Below are 23,324 nucleotides of genomic sequence, written 5' to 3'. Positions count from 1 at the left end.
GCAGCTGTTTTCATGCGATTAAACCCATCAATAATTCAGCAACTTGTTCCATTATCCCAGTTTTCTGGTTTACCAACTCAAAGAGCAAGCTCTCCATTTTCCAGCCGGGTTTTGGAGCCGACTCTTTCTCTTGCTCCCTCCCCATCTTGTTGGAAAAGTATCCTATTTATCTGTGCAAGCATTTCTAAGTATGCTGCGATCGATAAGCCCTGTGGGTCTTGTGACCTCCACTGTCCTGAGACAGAGAAAAAGAGAGAGAGAGAGAGATGTTTTTAAATGTGATATTTAGTGCAGCCTGTGCTGTTTGTGGGGGAGTGTACCGATGTATTTGCCTGCTGCGTGACGTTTAATCACTGCAGTGCATCAGGCTGGCTGTGCTAGGAGGACAGGACTCTGGTAAGCTATCCACGTAATCTAGCCCAGCTCAGTGCATCAAGTCTCATGCACACACACACACACACACACACATGCTCCTGTCATCTTCTCTTCTCACTATCAGAGTTAAACTTGGGCCTTAATTATGCTCTGATAAATGTGGCACTTTTTTTTTTTTTTTTTAAAGTATTCAGTATTTTTAACACTTCTCAAATCCGTCATGTTGTTACTCCACAATGCTGAATTACCAGAAGGAAAGTACATTTGCAAAGCCCTCTTCATTCCCATATTACTTAATACAGTGTGTGGTTAATTGGCCCAAGGTGCATTGCAAAAAGAAATGAAATGCTTCTTCTCTCTGGAGACAGGAAGGCAGAATATCAGCAGGCTGAACCGGGGAGCTTGCCAAAGCAGCCTTATCTGTGTGTGTACGTGTGAGTTAGTGAGAGAGGAGGTGGTGTGGGCGTGGAGGTGGAGATCAGAGATTGGGATCTGAGGGGGTGCCCAGAACAAGGGCAATGATGAGAAGACGGCTGGGGAGGAAGATTGGGGTTTTTATGAGCCGCCCAAATATGTTCACAAAATAGCATCTAGAGCAGGCATTTTATTTCACGACTCTGAGCTGCAGTCATGACTCGTTTTCTCTCTCTCTCTCTCTCTCTCTCTCTCTCTCTCTCTCTCTCTCTTTCTCTCTGAAGCAGCAGCAGGCAATATAATACTCGTGACTGTTTGAGATTCAACAGTTTATTTGTGCCGGCCTTGGAAGTGATGAGCTATGTAAAGGCAGTGTTGTTGTCTTGGTTGTGATACAGAAAGCAGATGAAATATACGCACAAGTAAATGAAATTTCAGCACGTGGCTACAAGCATGCTGCTGTCACGGTGGCTGTTCTTTCTGACACAGCGATACAGTGTGAACCCGAAGAGCTGAGGCAACATTCACTGCTGTTTGACTTTGTCCTGTGGAACGAACACCACACCTTAATAAATACCTGATCACCATGAACCATGGCCCAGAGCTGGCTCAACTGGGTAACCTTGATCCTAATGAAATTCTGTTTGTAGTAACACCAAAAAGACTTCTAGCTGACCATTGCATAAATGGCAAACTTGTCAAAATAAGATCATTACATCGTTTGTAACAGTCATCACAAGCAGTTTCACACAGACATTTATTATTTAAGGAATAAACACTAACTGCGTGTGCTGTTATAGGAAGATAATCAATAATGGGGTTTATTTTCCTGTAACAGCACGTCCCAAAGTGGTTTATTCTTCTTGCACCATGGCAGTTTACCAATACATACAAATGTGAATGTATTAATGAATGAGCACTTTATTAGGAACACCTGTACCTGTTTATTCACGCAATTATCTAATCAGCCAATCGTGTGGCAGCAGTGCATAAAATCATGCAGGTACGGGTCAGCAGCTTTGGGTAGTCTTCACATCAACCATCAGAATGGGGAAAAATATGATCTGACTTTAACCGTGACATGCTGGTACCAGACAGGCTGATTTGAGTATTTCTATAACTGCTGATCTCCTAGGATCTTCATGCATAACAGTCTCTAGAGTTGACTCAGAATGGTGTAATAAAGAAACCAGATCCAGTGAGCAGCAGTTCTGTGGATGGAAACGCCTTGTTGATAAGAGAGGTCAACAGAGAATGGCCAGACTGGTTCGAGCTGACAGAAAGGCTACAGTAACTCAGATAAGAGCTCTGTACAATTGTGGTGAGCAGAAAAGCATCTCAGAATACACAATACCTCAAACATGGAGGTGGATGGGCCACAACAGCAGAAGACCACGTCGGGTTCAACTTCTGTCAGCCAAGAACAGAGCGCTGAGGCTGCAGTGGGCACAGACTCACCAACACTGGACAGCTGAAGACTGGAAAAACGCAGCCTCGTCTGATGAATCTCAATTTCTGCTGAGGCACATGATGGTAGGGTCAGAAGTTGGCACCAACAGCATGAATCCATGGATCCAACCTACCTTGTGTCAACAGTCCAGGCTGGTGGAGGTGGTGGAATGGTGTGGGGAATGTTTTCATGGCACACTTGCAGAAATCTTCACTTTATCAGTTATGTTTTTTCCTGTTAAGATGACACTTTTTTAAAAAAAATCTGTAGTGATCTTAGATTATGTGAAGCGTCTGCCATACAGGTCACTGTGAATGTGTTATAACTATACAAATGATAATGTATAGAATGAGTGTGTTAATATTTCTAAATTCCAACCGGCCCTGTTCTCAGAGCTGTAGTTATAGAAACCTCTGACCAGTCAGATTTGTGAATTCAACAGCACTATAAGTAAGTATAAGTTAGATTATAATCCTTATAGCTTTTGAATATAACACAGTACACTGTGAAGAGGGAAAAAGGTCTTGTGCAAGTATATTTTTCTTCCTCAAGGTACTAAAGTGTGGTTTTAAGATATATACAGTACACTAATCACTGAGGTGGTGTATCTTTTGTACTTAACTAGAGAAACATAAGCAGAGCGTCTTTAAGGTGAAGTTAGTTTAGAATGTGTTTTGGTTTCTCTTTATAATCAGTCAGTCACTATGACAAGCACAAGCTTAAATGCCAGACATTTCTTTATTTTTCACGTTACACATTAAACTAAGCTGTTTTGGAATCTGTGTTTTTCAGAGATGCCCACTATAGGTCGAGGGCGATTGTTCTGAATGGTCGTAATGCAGGAATAAACACTGTGTGTGCAGTCCAACAGGTCGCTCTCTGCTGGCTCTCGCTGCTGATGGAGCTGCGTCTTGCTGATGTGATTGCAGCACAAAAGCCGAGCGACATTACAGCCTCAGGCTGGTGTAAGGTGCGATGTCTGCTGCCACAGAATTATTTAATATATGACTTAATATCCGGACTATAATCAGACACACACTTGCTCTATAAGGAAATTGTACAAATTGTTTCATAACATGTCCATCCAGTAATAGACCTGCTATGCAGAGAGAAAGAGCAAGACTGGCGAATGATTTTTTTAAAAAAAAGAAGCCAGCAATAACTGTGCCATTAAAAGCAGATTTATTCATGAGGTTTGTGTTAACAAGACAAGATTAGTGAGTTCGATATCCAGGTTTGTCTGGATCAGCAGCACAGGATCAGTAATGTCATGGAAATTCATGTAAAATCATGTAAATGGCGTATTCTCGAGGTTACAGCACGTGCCTCCGACCCGAGTGGAGAGATTGTTGTAGCAACAGTCTTTGTCTCACTGACATGGATGTCCTTCATCTGATCCAGTCTGAGCAACGCTGCCGAGCATTACAGATTTGCTCTGTGTGCACTGTGTGTGTGTGTGAGTGTGTGTTCACACCTTTAGTTGAAAGTTGAATAACCTGTATGGCACAGAAAGAATGCACTCTGATTAGATGGACCAAAGATTGTTTTGTTATAAAGAAAAAGAGAAATGAATAACTCTGTATAGTTCAGTTGTGAAAGCTAAGTTTAATCTTTGCTTCACTTTTTTTTGTGCTCCACAGAGCGAATAACAAGAAGCACTGTAGAATGTACACTTATACCACAGCACAGCTGAATGCTCGAATCTGATTGGTCAGATTGTTTGCGTTATTTTCATATAACAGAAAAAATATATCTGGCTGTAACATGAACGATAGGTCACTGTTAATGCGTTCATTCTAAAATGTCATTGTTTCTGTAGTGACAGCTCATACACAGAGACATGTATGGCGGACGCACCACATAATCTAAGACTAATAATAAATGGAGATTTAAAAAAATGTGTTAAAACCTATAATCGTTGATATGGTGATGTATGTTTTTGTTAGGAGACATATTTGTTTAACATTTCGGAAAGGAGTCTCAGTTGTAAGTGCTTTGCAGCAGTCATGCTTTGCGACGTTTATCAGCACAGGAAAGTCTTCAGGACAGAGGAGTTTATACTTTCTGGGTTCTCGGTAAAATGAAAGCTGCATTTTTAGAGAGAAAGGGTGAGGGAGGGTGAGAGAGGGAGAGATCCAAGTTCCGCGTTGTTCCACATTACAAATATACAAACCCACCAATATCCAGTTAACAAACCAGCTGCCTAACATTAGCTAGTTAGACTTCCTTAAAATCTGGCCGCAGATTTTTTGGGAAAAAAAAAAAAAAAAACACACACGTAAGACAAATTACTGCTAAAAGGGAATTATTATCCAATAATGAGATTGAGGTATTTAACTCTTTTTTGACTGAATTGTACTATATAATAATGAAGTTAATGAAACCTTGGCAAAAGCAGTAATACTATTTTAAATGTAAAAGTAAAATTGTAAATAAAAATGTAACTGGATGTTTAAATTGCGTCTTTCTTTCAGAACACTTTCTCTTGCTGCCTCAGTTAACTATAATCACTCCTCCATACCTCCATTTTAAAGCTCTTCTCTTTCTTGGTTGGCTGGTTATTTTCATGAGACAGTAGTTGAGCTATATTTTGATGTTTTATTTCTGTGTTCATTCACTCTTAGCTGCGTTTTAGGGATCGATAACGTGAGCCCTGCAGCTGTTTGAACCTCCTGCTCTAATTGAATGGCTGGTCAGCTAGTGGCTCTGTGGGGACCTCATGCCTCTTTCATGCTGCAGTATCGACATGTTCACAGACCTCTCAACTGAGCTATGCTCCATTCTCATCTACTTTCAGTGTGTCCTCAGTCCCTGTGCTTCTAACCCAGCCCTCTGGTGGGCTTGCGTGACCTTTAAAAAGGTATTGTATTACTGGCTCGTGGTTGCTCGGAGTGGTGGGCATTGTGAGCTTGTATTCGAAAGGCCATAAAACACAGCTGTTATAGGCATATTTGCAGTAATTCTGCTTTCTGAAAAACTGCTGACATTTGTGTTTAGAAAAAAAAGAAAGAGAGAGAGAGATGATTTCTGCTGCCATGAAGAGTTTGGTCTATGATATTCAGTCTGCAGTGTTTCAGGCAAATATCAGTCCTCAACATCATCTGTATCACAGCCTTTTTTTCCCCCCATTTTCTCCTCAATTTGGAAATTTTTGCCAAGCTCTCCCCTATTACATGACAGCTACCAACCAGCTGTGTCCTGCAACCTACTTTTCAAACTTCTGCTCATGCTACATCACAGAGCAGTGTCACACTCTCAGAGAAGAGAAAAGCTATCTACCCTCTTCTGCATACATGAACCCACAGAAGCCCACGATTGGCTAGTGTGGCGTATCAGGTGGTATGATTAACAGGGGAGAGAGTATACTATCCCTCCCACCCAGAGAACATGGCCAGTCTTGCTCTCTAGACTCCCATGTTTCAGTCACGTGATTTTTCTGTTGCGGTTGCCATGTTTGGGAGTGACTTTCTGGCTCCGCTGCACAACCAAACATAATTAGCTGTAGACTTAGAATGATGGCTGTTAATTACTCACCATACTTCAGAAGAGAATAAACAGCGTATCAGTCAAGTCAAGCAAATAGACTCAAGCAAAACTTAGTTAGTTAATGTTAGTTACTTGCTTCTGTGGTAGACTCCCGAGTTATCCTATAGCATGGCTAGTTAACTGACACGGCTATGAGGCAGCTGTGGCAATGCTGCTCGCTGAGGGTGTATTGTATATTATCAGGTGTATTAGGGTATCAGAATAAATGGAAAGAAATCTTCTTAATGAAGCACAGACACAATAACACTGATCAGGTCCTCAAAATGGCACTGATTATACAGTGTGATGTAACGTGAAACAGAATGATACAGAGAAAGGTGTTGGTGAAAGAGAAATGTTACTAAATTGGAAGTTTCATTTACATGATTTATTGAATGTGTAAGGGATGCGCCATAGCGTGATGTTATTGATTGATCGCCAGTTCTTCTCACCCTGTCACCTCGTCTATTTTTAACTCGCTGAGTAATCAGGACATCAGGCCTGGTCATGTACGATAATGTGTTAGTAGCGAGCACACTATTACTCCTGTCATACTGCAGACATTTAATCTTCCTGCTGTCTTCAGCTGTCAGGTTATAATCACTTGACCCTACCCCCATGTTTTCCTGCAGAGAAACACAAGCCAATCAGGAATCAGAAGCGAAGGGGGGTCTACAGGCAGAAATAACATACAAGACCTAATAATGATAGATCGAGCAGCATCTTTATTGGCTTTTTATGTAATGCAGATCTCCCTATGTTGTATGCTGGGCAAATTGACCAGTATTTAGCATCCATGTACTGTACATCATAATGGTGCATAGTGCCTGCATAGTGCCCAAAGTTGCGTAAGAGTCAGACACAGAAAAAGATCCATTAAGTGCCTGCTGGAAATGAACCACCTGCATGTAATTTTCAGGATACATAGTTTGTTCATTTTTATATTTATTAAATATAAAATGTAATATAAAAAAATATATATACATTCCTGCATTCATTGGTTTTCAGTTTATTCTGGCCAGGGTTGCGGTATATCCAGAGCCTATCACAGGGACAGTAGTGTGAGGAAGTAATACACCCTGGATGGGACGGCAGTCTGTTACAGCGCACCACGTACTCACGCACTCATACCTAAGGGCTATTTAGAGGCAATCCACCTACTGAAATGTTTTAGGAGGTGGCGGGAAAGCAGAGAACCTGGAAGAAACCCACACACACACTGACACACAGACACACTCATTTGAAATTCCACACACAGTAACCCAAGCTCAGGGTTAAACCAGTAGGTCTGAGACAGCTCTGCTACCCACTGCACCAAAAACTGATAGATAATTGATGCTATAAATTACACCATGTGGGAGGTGGTGGATTAGTAGTTAAGGCTTTGGGTACTGATCAGAAGGTCATGAGTTCAGAGCCCTGCACCGCCAAGCTGCCACTGTTGGGTTCCTGAGCATGACCCTTAACCCTTATCTGCTCAGTTTGTGTCCTGACTCTTTGGACAAAAATATCTTAAAAATAATTTAAATGCATTTTGTTCCCTACGTCATATGACAGGATTCATTTTGGCATATATGTATAGGAAATGCATGATAGACTTATAATAGGCAAAATATAGAATATTATACATGTAATGTGAATATTTTGTTTTTGAACACAAATAGCCTATAATGTGTTCCAGCAGGCCTATTACACATCCTTTCTGTTTTCTTATACCACGTGTCTCAGACAGAGAGCTCTTGCATTAGAGAGAGTGTCACATCTTTAACCGTGTGAGTAATGTTTGTATGTGTGCCAGGCAGGACAGGCCTCTCTACCTCCACTGGGCATCCCTCTGGACTCTGAGCCCTGTGTGCTATTGTTCTGTCTGTTAGCTGACACAAGCAATAATCCTCATATCTGCTCTCTATCCAGCTTAGCTACAGAGCTTGCCATCTCTGAGCCTGCTTCTGAAGGCATTCCCTCCAGTGATGCTACAGACTGTCTCTTTTTAACTCTCTCACTCGTTCCTGGATGCAATTTTCCTCCCTTTTTTTTCAATTTTTTTAATACTAACTTCTTTATTTGATATTTGTTTGCACTCTTTAATGCTCCTGGTCTCTGTGTGGTGAGAGCCAGGTGGCTCAATGCAAAATAACAGAATGTATGATGGCAAGTGACTTGTTGTAAAGAAGCTGATGAGAAAGAGATTGAAAAGACCCAGAGAAAACAAGGTAGTGCTTAGATGGAAGAAGAAGTACCTTGTTTCTGTTTACTGGCCAGCTGCGGTGTGTGACTAGTCTGTTGATAATCAAATCAGTGCAATGATGGAGGGTGGAGCATGCAAAATGTGTGTCAGCCATTGAGCCTTTTATCCGCGGCCGGCCTCCAGGGACGCACATGGCCGTGCGTAATTGATACGCACAGAGCAGAATCCACTCAAAGACTCTAAGTGAGTTTAGCTATTTTGATAGATGGGGAAGTCTCCTGTGGGCTCGAGTAAAGATTTAAAGGAACGGCTTCTGGACACTGTTGCTGTTCGTTATATTGTAGATTTGAAGCTTTTTATCTCCATGCTCAATAGTACTGCTTTTAGGTGGCAATTTTTTAAGCAGTAAAGAGATGTATTATGCCCTGCTGTATGTGGATGCCTTTAACCATAAGTTTTTACCATAAAATTAGTGGCCATGTGCAGGTGTCATGACTAATCTGAATAAATTGTTGTCGGTTAATGAAATAAACATCACTGTGCTTGTCAATCCTTTCCTAACCTTCACTCCATTCTCCTCCTCTATTCTTATATTTATCTAAGCCTTTACAACTAAGCACATGGGAATAAAGTGGCCCTTGTGAAGCCTAATACGGTACATAGCATGTTTACATTAGGGGTTTGTTCTTCAACTGCCAATTTGTGGGAAGAGGCTGTGTTGTTGACTGTGGCTGTTTTTAAAAAGTACCGCCACTGGGGTTTATTCATCAAAGTGGAGTGCTTTTTAAATGAAAAACTTTTCAGAAACAAGTGACTTCAAGTGCTTTTTTTTTTTTTTTTTTTTTGTATCACCCAGCCAATCAGTTTGTAGCTCAGGGCAAGTAAAAACAACTAAGATGAAGTATTGATTATCCGTTCGGCTCTTTCTAGTCTCAGCCTCAGACCCTTGGACTACAGAGCGTCTGATATATTTTGTGCACTTTTCTGGCCACAAGCTTCAGAATGATGAAGGTTGCAATTTGTGTATACGCTCATCTATAAAGCAGTTTCCAGTTGGAAAACACTTTTTAATACTGTGACACAACAAGCCTTTCAGCTTATTTTCAGTCTAGCCACTGATCGAAAAAGAACCCCGTTTTAAAGGTTGTTTAAAGCATTTAGGTGTAGGTAAATGGGAAGATGTTTGCTGGCAGGCTAGGGGAATAGGTCTGAATTTGGTCATCCGCCATGTCAGTTAAATTACCTCTTTCTCAGCTTCCTGGCTAGGCATTAATTACGGAAGTTCTGCTCCCTAATGTGGAAAACAGTTTATATAGCAAAGCCAGAGACATTTATACAGATCACTGTATCACTTATCCCATGAGAACTGGTCATAATTACAGCAGATATTTTCTGGGAACAGCACTTCGCAGACCTGCTATATCCAGAAAACTTGCTGTCTGAATAGTACTAATGTTTTATATAGCACTGCTGCTTTGCTGGCTATTTATTAGGATATCTAAATATCACCCTACCCTAATCTCAACTGTCGTTTATAAAAATGAATTACTACACTGTAACTACACTGTTAAATAGATTTCATAAGACATTTTTGTTTTGTACTTTTGTCCAGCATTTTGAGGATTTTGTGTCCCATCACTTTTAAGTTAAACTGCCGGTTTTATGACCTCTAGGCTGTTTCGTATGGCTGTGCAGGCCAGCTGTCTGTATTCAGGTTCAGCACTCACTTCACACACCGAGATCTCCTCCTAATGTCTTACACTAAAGATGCATTCGACTAAAGGTTGACAATAAAGAAAACACCCCATCAACTCAGAATTCCTTCTCAGGAACTTAGGATGGTCTACTCAACCCCGAGTTCAGCAAGTAACATCAAAATGGCTGCACACAGCAGGAAACAAAGCAGCACTACCGTTACATGAGTTATGCTGTATATACTAATATTTGCTTTATAAACATATTAAATCGTTAAATCTATAACATTGACTATACAGCAGGTAAATATGCATCACTCATCACTGTTCGCTGGCTAGCTTGTTAAGAACATAAGACGAACATGATGGCGTCCATTTTTTTTTCCTTTGGCTTGTTAGACCTAATTTATACTACTGCATTACACTGCATTTTTATCCAGTGTTCATGGTGTCTTGTAAGTGGTAATGTGAAAGTTGTAATAACATCGTTTCCCGCCTCGGCATTTTCAACGTGCGAAGTGGGGGAAAAAAACTTGGACGCCTCCATGAAAGTGTGTCTTTTGTTTGCTCTGTCAGAGCACGTAAAGCTCATAAAAAACTTCTTTCACCTCACTTTCACAGTTACAGGCCTGTGTGGCTATTGGTACTGGTCCAATATAGTGAACTTCAAACATTTTGGACTGAAATTGCAGCACAGCAACAACAGCAGACAATAGCAAGTTGCTTAGCAACAAGCTAGCCAGCTAAGGTTGGTGATAACGCTACTGTCAATGATTACCTCCTCAAAACAGTGATTAGCATTGTCAGTATTATAGATTTAACCAAGTACTGTGTTTGTATATTAATTAATCTAAAGCCAATACTGTTATAAACTAATTTAAAAAGTAGAGAAGGCAGACTTTACATTGTTCACAGTGTGTATGGCCATGTTGTTTTGACGTCACTCCATAAACAGGGAAGGACCTGATGGTTGAGAAGACTACCCCGTGTGGTGTGGGAGTTTAGAGGCGGCGTTTTCGGTGGCTTTTACCGGTTGTAGACGGGGAATTACAAGTTGCAACTTTGCCTCGAATGCAGCATTATTCATAGCCTCCTCACACTAAAGCTCCTGAACTGGAGCCTCAGCCATTATATAAAATCGTTCTGAGAGTACTTTCTGCTATAATTTATAAAGTCTATAGTCCTGTTTCTAGTCAGTACTCCTCTCATCGTTTGAGTGCTGCAGACAGAAGCAGTCTTTAATTCTGTCTTATGTTTTCACCATTAGCCACAGACAGATGACAAATGAAAGGTTAAATCAGTGGCTCTGTTTTGCTGTAGGGGGCATTTCTTTTATTTTACTGGCATGCTTTGGGTCCACTTATCTCCTTCGAGAGAAGAGTCAGTGCAAAGCACTACAAAATACTTCTGACTGATTACCTCTATTATTCAGAAAGATATCTGGCTTGATGAGAGTTGACTCCGCCCCCATGCACAGGGGGCAAGTGCTCACTGAATGGTTTCATGAGGATGAAAATGATGTAAATCATACGCTGTGACTTTCACAATAGAACTGTGGGGTACAGTACAGTTCCAGTGACATGTAGAATCTCTGCAAAGCTGCACTGATGCTGTTCTGGTGATGACTAAGACACTTTGTGTTGGGTTTTCCTTTAATTTGTCACCCGTCTCTACATCCCTGGGTTCTTAAGGATTTGAGAACGATTAACCTAAGTATCACGGCAGATGTCGTTTTTGCAAGAGTGAGCCAGGCTCTGACCGGGATACCTCTATAAGCTTCCGGGTGTTGGAATTTTCCCTTGAGACTTAGGGAATCCTGTAAGCCTCTCATCCTCCCTCGTCATCTGGCTGGGTAGTTGCGTAAGTGGGGCAAGATGGCCTACGCGTGAGGCACACAGGGGACTGCTACAGGATGATGATCCTGGCACTGCTGCAGGGGGGGGTTTCGGGGCGGGAGGTTGCAGAGGGAGAGGAGGGGGGTATAGCTATATTTAGCACTGAGCATGTATGAAGGAGGGAAGAGAGTGTGAGAGAAAGAAGGAAAATGAGTGTGAAAAATAGAGGGGGAAAAAAAGAGGATTTGAGGAGACAGGTTTTGTTTAATTCTCTGCAGTGACTGTACAAACAGTTCACCAGCTGTCTAGCACTTCGCACTGGGGCGACAGTTATATCTGAGATAACTGCGGTTTGAGCGTGACTGGAGTCTGAAGCGGCGAGGCAGGGAGCTGGGGGAGGGGGTGGTGTTTAAGTATGCAGGCTTGTCCTCGGGGCTGATGGATCTGTGTCAAGCCTCCGGTCTATTTCTCCTGTTGCCAAGACGAGAATGAAGGGTGTGTCCTGTGTGTCTTCCCCTTGCTGCCTCTTATGACGCTACATTTTGTTGCTGATTTATTTTTTTTTTTGCTTGGCGATCAGACATGCCTTCCTGGCTATCAGACATGCCTTCCTGTTTTAGAAGGGTACTTCCTCCCAGCCTAGATTTACTGCACAGTGTACCACAGAGAGATCAGTGCTTAATACCGTACACACTGCCCACTCTCTCTCTGCTCTTTCAACAGGGAAATCCCTTCTGTTTTTGTGAAGCCTTCATATTGCAGTGGTGGTTTCTTTTTTTTTTTTTTTTGTACTTATGTTAATTATCTCTTCAGTATAATTAAATGAAGGCTCTTAGCCCTGATGGCTGCCACTCCACTGTTCACGTTCTGAGTCATAGCTTTTAGATTAATGAATCATTGCCATCTTTTCTTTCTCCGCTCTCGTATTCTGGTTATAGCAGCAGTCTGATGGATGACGGAGCAGTCCAGGCTGGAGTGGCGTGTAAACGTGAAAGTATGGGCCGGTTTATACAGTGGCATTTTCATCCACTAAATGGAATGAGTGCATTGGTAGACGTATGAGTAGGGATGCATCAATACCGTTTTTTGTTTTTTTTTGTTTTTGTTTGTTTTTTCAAGCTGAGTACGAGTACGCGTTTTTCCGTCAATAATGTCAATGCTTATAGCGAAATGAGTAACCTGCTAGATATTAATCAAACAGGGATGTAACAGAACAGTTGGTTTAGCTCTGTTTATGTTTGTTTAGCTGTGTTTGTTTTCCTGGTTTACGCGTTGGCCATGACCGCTCAGCTCATTCTTTCGTTAGCTGGTTGGTATTTAAAGAAGTGCATTAGCTAGTTAGTGGCTTGAGTAGAGTTGCATTGGAGAAGAGCAGGTTTTGTTCCATTTCACAAAAGCACTTCTGCACAACTGTAACTAAAGTACGTTGTTATCCTATTTGTGTCGGAATCCCTCATTGTAAATGATCAAATGTGGGCAATCATCAAGAACAACTTACTGGGAACGAGCTGTAATTTTCACTCACTTAGAGTTTTTCTTTCCTAGCCAGTGTTTGTTGCAGTGTTAGTTGCTGTTGAGTCTCATTAGAAATTATGTCTTTGTGTTCAGTTTTATGTTTAAGATGTTTTATCAGGTTGCTTGGATTGTATATTTACCACAGAAGACAGGTTGCAGTCTGCTTTGCTTTGCTTTGTCATCATTAATCATGAAATACGTCCAGATTGCTGTCATTTCCTGTTGCCTATGATAGAGGCTAATATCGATATCGTGGGAATTTATGTCACAGTACACTTTTCTGACACATCCTTGGTGATATCTTTTTATAATTTTTTTTAAATTTTATTTTAAAAAAACAGTTACAAACTCTGGAAGCAGATTTGATGGTTTTCTACTGATCTTTTAGACTGTTAAAGTGTTAAAATTTTCCAGTGTTTCATTTAGTTTTGTAGTCATTAAATAAAAACTATTGTTGAACAAATTATTAAATTATAAAGTTTATTTTTTAAATGCATTTAAGTACATTTTTATATATATATTGTGATGCATAGCCTGTAGAAATGTCTTAATTTTTTGAAATATCATGATTTTATTTTTTTTTGTCACATCATCTGCTCCTAACGTACACTAGAGTTACGCACATAGTGTCATGTGGTATTAGAGGTTGGTATCAGATCTTTTTTTTTTTTTTTTCTCCTTTAAATGAGTAAATGCTGACTTTGTTAGAGATTCACCAAAGAAGCTCAGGATCACGGGACTGAGAAGCCAGCTTATGTAGAGAGCAGAGAACGAGGTGACAGATACATGAATGAATATGTAGTGACCTTTAGCAAGTCGTCATGGAGTCATAGAGCAAATAAGTAAAAGCAAATATTTCCTTCAGTACGCTGAAACGGAGTCTTGCAGTCAGGGTTGATAGCACAAACTCTGGTTTGGTATCAGATGTGGTAAACACATGTGGTGTTGACTGACGTCTTGTTTTAAACACAAACAACAGTCTGCTGCAGTCTGATGTTTCATCTAACTTGCCAACAGAAGCTTGCAGAGAGTCGTCACTGTTACTAATAGGATGTTGGTGTCGGATAAGTATCTGCTATACTCAGAGCTGTGATGAGCTCTGGGACGAAAACGTAGCATCAGTGAATGCCTACATTTCAATTAAATCGATATCTTTTAAATCTATTAAGTCTATACATCTAATTCACCCTTCTCAGTCAGTCTTATTCCAGTCAGTCCTGTTGCACAACATGATAATACTGCATGTCATAGATTATAACCTGTGTAATCTAGAATATTCCTCTTTATGTTCAGGAATAAAACCTTTTCACACATTTTAAATCCTCACCCTTACGAGTCTACAGAGAAAAGTCGTGCTGCTCTCATTACTCATCTTTGGCGTCTCTGATGTGGAGCCATGCACAAACGATCGCGCAGTCGATCAGCACGGTTTTAGGTTTGGCGTCCGGCCGAGGTGGCAGAGGCTTTCAGATCAATGTGAATGATTCGTTACATCCCACTTTAGAACACTGTAAATAACTTTCTGAGACCAAAACTTTCAAGATTGCACAGTCAAGGACTAGCAGGAGAAAGGATATTAGATATCTCCTCTTGTGACTGAAGCGAACTCCGGGCTCTGTGTCGTCTCAGAAACCTGTATTTAGGCCATGGTAGGTAAGTGGTTAATACGCTGAGCAAGTGATGGAAGGATTTGTGGGTTCACATCACTTCTACTGGGCCCTTGAACAAACCTTCAGCTTCTCAGCTGTACCATGTGTCCTGTTTCAAACACACCCAGAATGGTTTTTTTTAAAGGTTGCTTATAACATGTGACGGTTTCACACTGAGTAAAAAGAGGTGCGATATCCCCCCCGACCCCTTCCTCCTTTGCACTTTGACAGGGTTAGCAAAGTGGCTGCAGCAACAATCACCAGCACTTTGCAGAGTATCACACCAAGTATTTTCTGTTCTTTGTGACTGAATACATTTACTCAGATTTCTGTCCTCTTACACTCGCCGTGTTTTGCCAACGCAGCTACTGGCTCAGATACTCCTATACTCCTGCTTGATGTATTACTGCATTAAAGTGTATTACGCTGTTGGCTGTGTGTTCATTTTGTGCATCAGGGCACAGACTATAAAATGACTGATTTCAGACTGCAGTGAGTCAGGCTGTTTGTGGTTTTTGTGGCAAAACAAACTGCTTACTGACTCATTCAGTTCTCTATACAGGCCTTCATGTCATAATGGCTAAACATTATGTACAGTGTGCGCGCGTGCTGTGCGCGCGCGCGTACTGTGTGTGCGCGCGTGTGTGCTCATGTTTGTGGTGAGCTGTTCAGTTCTGAGGAAGTGGTGTAATGTAGGACTTTGTGTATGATATAATTTACATTAACAGAGAGTTCAAAACGCACCACATTTGTAAGTTTTTTGGGTTTTTTTCTGCTTCATTCTATTGGCTTGACTCCTCTTTTGTTAATGAGTCAGTTCTCTACATTATTTATCAGCCCTCTAATTATTTACTCACTGATATTTGCTTTTTAGTGAGATTACCTTTTTATGTTTAAAATTAGGGATGGTACTGATCCAATACTCAGGATCGGTATCTGGTTGATACCAGCAAAAAAAAAAAAAATGATGGACCGGATATCAGAGGAAAAAAAGAATGAATTTGATTAGATGATTTGATTCTGTAACAAATAGAAAAGGTTTTTTTTTTTTTTTTTTTTTTTTTTTTTTTTGGAGCTGTAAATGTTTACATAGACGGAGACTTGGAAACAGCACCAAGCAGGATAGACGGGCTCTCCAGAGGGCGGTGCAATCAGCTGAGTGTGCCATCCGCACCGAGCTCCCTGACGTGCAGTCTATCTACAGCAAGCGGTGCTGGACCAAGGCCAGGAAGATAGTGAAGGACCTCAGCCATCCGAACAGTGGACTCTTCTGTCTGTTGCGGTCAGGGAAGCATTTCTGCTCCCTGAAGGCCATCACAGAGAGAATGAACAGGAGCTTCTACTCTTATTACCCCTTATTTATAAATATTTATTATACATGTTGGCGATTTCACTGCAGCTACCTCAGGCCGATGTTGCACAGCATTGCACTGCAAATAAAACTGCATATATCTGCACTTTATTCCAAATATAGACCATACTGTTGCTGCCATCCATCTTTTAGATCCTTAATATTATGTTTTTATACTTTTCCTTCCCTACCTGTAATCCGGTAAATTCTGGTTTATATAAATTCTATTTTTACGTAAAAGGCATTTCACTGCACGTTGTACTGTATATGGCTGTGTGTGTGTGTGTGTGAAATTTGAATGAGATTTTTTTTTTTGTGATATTTGAAGTGATTTTTTTTGTTAAAGCTGCTGTTTTGTATAAGTCGCGTTTCCTCTATTTATTTAAGCGCTTCAAAAAAGCATTTTAAAACTTAGTAGTTTTTAAAGAAACAGTTTTGGATGGGTATGGATATCAGCTGATACTCAAGATTTCAGTGTAAGTATTGAACAAGAAAATGTGGTATCGCACCATCTCTATTTAAAATCTTTACATTCTGATGCCCCATTATCAGAACACATCTGTTTTAGTCACTTTAAAACCCCAGAACCTGTTTGGTCTAGGCACAAGGCACAGTGGGTACCGTTGATGCCTGGTACCTCCAGGATCCCGGGTTCAATCCTCAGCTTGGGTTAGAGTCTGTGTGGAGTTGTTCTCCTCGTGTCCATGTGGGTTTCCTCCTCCAGGCTCGCACCTCCCAAAAACCTGCCAGTAGGTGGATTTGGCTGCTCTAAATTGTCCCTCTGTGTGAATGTGTGTGCTTCCTGTCTTTCAGATCATTCTTTTGATTGCATGAGTGATTTTGCAGAAGTGGACATCGGTTCACACAGGACATGTGAAACACAGCAGACACTCACCGCGTAATCAGTGTGTGTTCACACCCCCACATGTTGCACAGCGCTTCAGCAGCAGTCTCACGCATGTCGAGCGTTCAGTCACAAATTCTGTGAATATTTAGAGGCTTCTAGTGTTCCTGGATACAACCATCAGAATACACATCATCAAAATAAGAATCTATAATTATAATCAGATATATGCTCATTTAAAAAGCCAGCGTTCTTGTCTTGTTTCTTGAATGTTCACTCAGCTTGAATGAATTTCATGTACAAATACAAATTACATCAGTTTCCTTATTCCTCAATTTCATCTTTGGTGTATCTGTAGATCAAACATTTGGTTGGAGTTGTGTGCAAATTTTGTCAATGTTTTAACAATCAGTAAATTCAACATCAATATCATTATCATTATCATTGGAGTAATTTTCCACTGCGAAATTCCGCTGATGAAAATAAAATGAAATGAAATTCGGGCTAGTCAGGTTAATCACATGCTAGAAAGTGAGCACATGGAAAGGGGAGAAACAAGAAGCAAGGACGATTTCTTCATCATGTGTGAAAACGTTTCCCATAACACTTCCTGTGCGTTACGAATGTGTGCCGTGAGGACGTTGTTTTGATTATGCATTAGTCTGACCTCAGTAATGTAATGTGCATTTCTCACTGTTGTTTCAGGATATGAAAAGACGGAGGACGCATCAGAGAAGACCTCTCTAGCTGACCAGGAGGATGCCCGACTGATATTCATTAATCAGCCTCAGTTTACAAAGTTCTGCAGTAACCGTGTCAGGTAAGACGGAGCCAAGGGATTTCCTTCCACTGGTTCACTGTAACAGGTGTTCCTGACTTCAGTGTGAAAGGCTTCCTGTCTTCTCTAATAACAAAGGCTGCAAAAAAAGGAGCCATTTAGAAAAACACTTCCTCTTCCCAAGAAGAACAGCACAGGATTAGTACTGATTGTAATTATAATTATTTAGGATTGACCTGTGGCTGTAGTTTTCTCTCTCACTGCTCCAAACACTCAGCTTGTTTAGTTCATTAAAGGGTTAAATACTGTCTGTTTTTGTCCACACTAACACCCTGCACTGCAGCAGAGAGAGACAGCGAGAGAGAAACACAGCGAGACAGACAGGGATAGAGAGAGATACAGGCAGAGAAAAACAGAGTGACAGGCACAGAGAGTGAGACACACACACACACAGCGGCACAGAAACACAGAGAGACAGAGAGACACGGACACACAGAGAGACACGGACACGCAGGCACAGAGAGACATTCAGAAAGTCAGTCAGACAGACTCGGACAGAGAGAGACAGACACAGAAACACACAGAGAGAGACACGGACATGCAGGCACAGAGAGACACAGGAAGTCAGTCAGACAGACTCGGACAGAGAGAGACAGACACAGAAACACACAGAGAGAGACACGGACATGCAGGCACAGAGAGACACAGGAAGTCAGTCAGACAGACTCGGACAGAGAGAGACAGACACAGAAACACACAGAGAGAGACACGGACACACAGGCACAGAGAGACACAGAGAGACAACTCAAAGTCAGTCAGACAGACTCGGACAGAGAGAGACAGACACAGAAACACACAGAGACAGACACACAGAGACACAGACACGCAGGCACAGAGAGACTCATACAGGAAGAGAGACAGACAGACTCAGTCAGAGACACACAGACACAGAGACAGACAGACTCAGAGAGACATAGACACACAGAGAGTCAGAGAGATGCAGACACACAGAGACAGACTCAGACAGAGAGACACGGACACGCAGAGAGACAGTCAGTTGGTGAGATATAAGCAAACTGCGCAGATGGACAGCACTGCATCTGTGATCTCGACATGCATTAAACAGAACAAGCCACGCTTACACGCTGAGTGAGGAAAGGATAATTTTAGTGAAGTGTGCGACAGTGTGCAGTGGCTCGAGAACATCGGGAGAGAGTGCAGCTTGGAACAGAATTAGAAAGTGAGAAATGTTTGCTAGCTTATTTCATTTTCACCATCACATCTCCTCTTTTAAGTGCTGAACTATTTAGGTGTGAATGAATTGTAATTTGTGTCTGACAAAGAAGGTGATAAAACATGCAAGAGCGCTCACACGTGCGCACGCACACGCGCACACACACACACACACACACACACACACACACACACACACACACACACACACATAGTGCTGTGAAGGTGAGCTTTTATTTTCACCTCTCGTTTTTGCCTGCCCTGAGGCATCGTCCTCATGAAATGAATAGTGTGGAATCTCCCTCCTCCTGTTTCATGGCCTGAAGCTAGAAGAACGGTACAGCTCTGCCCGCTGATTATAGCTTCACACGCTGAGAAGGACATGAGAGGTTTTAAACACTTCTTTTTATTATTATTATTATCTCCGATGGACTTGATTCGGTTTTTGCCCACAGTTGACACACACCCAGTCCATCATGACTAGGGATTTGATATGTTCACTGTATGATAGCCAAGTCTAAAAATATCAAGGGTTGACAGTATCACGGGGAACATTACAATAAAAATTTATTACGAAATCTTGGTATGAAACTCTCCACATCCCTGTGTGTATATAACAAAACCGAAAGGAAACAAGAAGGAAGATCAGATCCACTAATTGTTCATTGTGCAGGATCAGATTTCAGGTCGTATGTCTGTTAAGCGGTGTTGCCAGAGGACGTCATAGTAATTATGATCAATACACACAGGATAAGCGATCTCTGTATAAATCAGAGAAGAGTGCTTACTATAATAAAGTGCTTACTTTTATTATAAGTGCTTGTTTTTGTGCATGTTGTCACTAAAATTTGATCATTAGTAGGTCACATGCCCATAACATATCTGTAGTCTTTAACTGTCCTATGAACTCAGTAACTCACCTTAAACCCCTGGAAGCGTCTCTGAGGTTCTCTGGCTTTTTAAAAATCTTTTTAAATGCTGTCTATATTTTTTTCTGTGTTTTAAACTCCCAAAAAGTCTAATTTGGTTTCTTTTTGATAGAAGAGAGTTCTCTTAAAATGTTTTTATACTTAAGAAATAGTGCAGAATGTTTTCTCCTACAGGATGGAATTTTTTTTTTTAACCAAGATGTCAGTTTGGACGGGACGTATTTTACCTGGGGTTATTTCCATGGTCATTTTATAGAAGGTAAAATATGGTGTAATCTTTGCAGACACTTACATGCTCAATCTGTAAAAAATGACTGACATGACAGATATGGATGAGACTAAATTTTACATACATTTTAATACATTGTCCCACCTCTCCATGTAAATCTAGTTCAGTCTGAAAAATCTACTTTTGAGAACGACATATCCATAAAATCTCTGACAGTATTTATCATGTTGCCGTTATAAGATGAAAGAGAGCGTGAATTAAAGTGGCACATTAAACCCAGTAAAATGCATTTTAGTCTGTATCGTGTAAAAGTTATCACTGAGATAACCATCTGCTCATACACACTGACTAACCGTGATACCATAACAACCCTAATGCTGACTGGCTGCATACAGAGTGAGAAACACACACTGCGCTCCACACACACTTCAGTATAAATGCACTTCCCCCCAGATTGTGTATAATAATTGGAAAATGGCGTTTATGTAAAATTCTTCCACATGAGTACCTTTGTTTGTTTTATTTTATCTCCTGGAGCCTGGATATGATGCTGCTGGGAGCAGTAAGAGCATGGTTGATGTGACATTTACTCTCAAAGTGCAGCTGCATGGCTTACGTTAAAGAATTTAGCAAATAATTCTACCTGCAACCTCACAGAAAGAAAGCAAGTACAAAAAAGTTTTCATTTAAACAGAGGCTTAGCAAATGAAATAGATGTGAATGGAAGTGGAAAGATTTTAGGGAGAGAACATGTTTTTATTAAGAAAAATTAAGTATAAATAATATTTGCATGTTAGGAAATGAAATTTGAGCAGAAACGTACTAATTCACTATTTAGTCGTGAAACCACGTGATAAATCAGATGTGAACAATAATACTGAACTGTTTTCTCAGTGCGGGCCTTAAAAAAGTGCTGTTCTATGAGTGTGTATGGAGATTGGTCTTAAGATTTATTTAAGAATGAGTCACTAAGGATAAGAATCAATCATTGTCAGTCACTGCCATGCACTGAGTCATTCCTTCCTGTTTATTCACTGCTGATGAGCTTTGCAGTTACAAATCACAAAATTTAAAAGTGTGCAAACCAGAGTGCTACATTTCCCTGTCTGTAACTAACTTCATGATGATCACTGAGTTGAGCTGACATGGGTTTACATGTGTTTATCTATCAGTGTTTTTTTTTTATTTTTATTTTTTTTTTAAAAAACTCCTTGGATTGTGTGTTTGCAGTTGCGTGTAAGCCAATCCTACTTCCACGTTCTTGAGTTAAAAAGGAGTTTTGGTTATAACCCAGATTCTCCTGTGTGTGTTCAGTGGGTCAAGCTGCACTTTCGGGAAAACCGTGCAACTGGTGAACCAGTCATTTAACTGAACAGACTCAAATGATTCAAGTCACTGAAAAAAGACTCAAAACTTTCAACTCTTTTTTAAAAATTTTTTTAAATTTTTTTATTTAGCACATTTCTTGTTTAAAAAAAAAAAAAAAAAAAAAGTGTCGGCTGTCCACATGATGTAAAAGAAAATGTGATTCATCAGACCAGGCCACCTTCTTCCAGTTCTGATGCTCACATGCCCATTGTTTTGATTTAAACATGGCATGGGTGGCATGGGCATTCTGACTGGTCAGCGGCTACGCAGCCCCACACACAGCAAGCTGCGATGCACTGTGTGTTCTGACACCTTTCTATCATAGTCAGCATCTGTGCTACAGTAGCTCTTCTGTGGGATCAGATCAGAAGGGTGAGCCTTCGCTCCCCACACGCATCAGTGAGCCTTGGGCGCCCATGACCCTGTCGCTGGTTCACCGGTTGTCCTTCCTTGGACCACTTTTGGTAGGTAGTAACCACTGCATACCGGGAACACCACACAAGGCCTGCCGTTTTGGAGATCCTCCGACTCAGTCGTCTAGCCATCACAATTCTTGCCCATTCGCTTGCCCATTTTTCCTGCTTCCAACACATCAATTCAAGAACTGACTTTTCACTTGCTGGCTAATATATCCCACCTCTTGACAGGTGCCACTGTAACGAGTTAATCAATGAAGTTATTCACTTCACCTGTCAGTGGTTTTAAAGTTGTGGCTGATCGGTGTACAGTACAGTGTTTTAAAACTGCAGCACCACTGCTGTGCCTGATGCACACGGTACCTGTACTGCAGTATCTAATACAGTGCCAACTCAGTGTAGACTTAACACTTTACAAAGGGATTAGATGCAGATACACTGCATTTTTTTTCTCTTCTCTTTCACTCTTCTTTACTGTAAATAAAGCAGTAGCAAAAACAGGTCACGTCTGGACGGGCATCTTCCATCAGGCCAAGTCAGCGTTTGCATTCCTGCTGCGTGAGTGGCTGGGAAGCTCCATTTTCTTTCTTATTAATTATTCATTTCTTTCTTTATTTATTTATTTTACACTCCACAAGCAGGCACACACAACATACACACACACACACACACACACACACACACACCCGCATGGGTTTGCATCTGAATTGCCCTCTGTTGTGTTTACGCCGTAAGTTAAATGTTCATTAAGGATGATCTCCTGCTCAACTCATGCTTTTTTCCTTTGTCCTATAATCATTTCGCAGATCCAGAGCACAGCATCACTTCTTAGATAAACTTTATGGTGTTGGGGTTAAGGGCTACTGCAATAACATTATGATTTTCATAATCTTTACATAATACAAAATCCTCACATTATCTGAATGACTCCTGTGTTGCTTAATATACAAAAAAGGTTTTTGAATAAATGGCCCACTCGGTTTTCACATATTTTAATTGCATAGCATTGTGCAACAATTTTCTCATTAAAAACGAACATGCATGTGTCCTAGAAGTGATATTAGGCTACAAATAATTAACCTCAAACAGTCGTTTGGTGCAACAGAAAAGCGTCACCCTGTCGTCAGGGGATTAAGAGTTTGAATCCTGAAAATGCCACAGCCATCCAATCAAAACTGGCCGTGTTCTCGTGGTGGGAGGGATGGCGTTATTGTTTCTATTCTGTCAGTGAAAGTAACACTAGCCTATTGTGGGTGTCTGTGAGCTCATATATGTGGAAGAGGGCAGATAGCGCTTTCTACTTGTGTGTTTCGCTGCCCTGTGGTGCAGCATGTCGCATTAAAGCATGCGTTTCCCGAACATGTGATAAGGTAGACTTAGCTAGAGGATGGGAATTGGGAAGACCAAATTGCTGAGAAAACATGCTAAAAACAACAAACAAACAAGGTAACCTTTTTCCCCACATGCCTGCATCTGAAATGTCATGTACATGAATTGCTGAGTCTGTGTAAATGTACCTATAAGGAGTAAT

General features: G+C 40.9%; 1 protein-coding gene across 4 annotated transcripts in view; it reads left to right on the top strand.

The window, feature by feature from the left end:
• Positions 1 to 23,324, top strand: part of atp8a1 (ATPase phospholipid transporting 8A1) — a 131,707-nt gene that overhangs the window by 2,587 nt on the left and 105,796 nt on the right. For all 4 annotated transcript variants that reach the window (XM_034305805.2, XM_034305807.2, XM_034305804.2 and 1 more), the window contains exon 2: positions 17,546 to 17,660. In XM_034305805.2, the coding sequence (XP_034161696.2) occupies positions 17,546 to 17,660 (115 nt within the window). The remainder of the gene's footprint in view (positions 1 to 17,545; positions 17,661 to 23,324) is intronic.

Source organism: Pangasianodon hypophthalmus, chromosome 7, assembly GCF_027358585.1.
Source record: "Pangasianodon hypophthalmus isolate fPanHyp1 chromosome 7, fPanHyp1.pri, whole genome shotgun sequence".
NCBI lineage: Eukaryota > Metazoa > Chordata > Actinopteri > Siluriformes > Pangasiidae > Pangasianodon > Pangasianodon hypophthalmus.
This window is presented reverse-complemented; position numbering and strand designations above follow the sequence as displayed.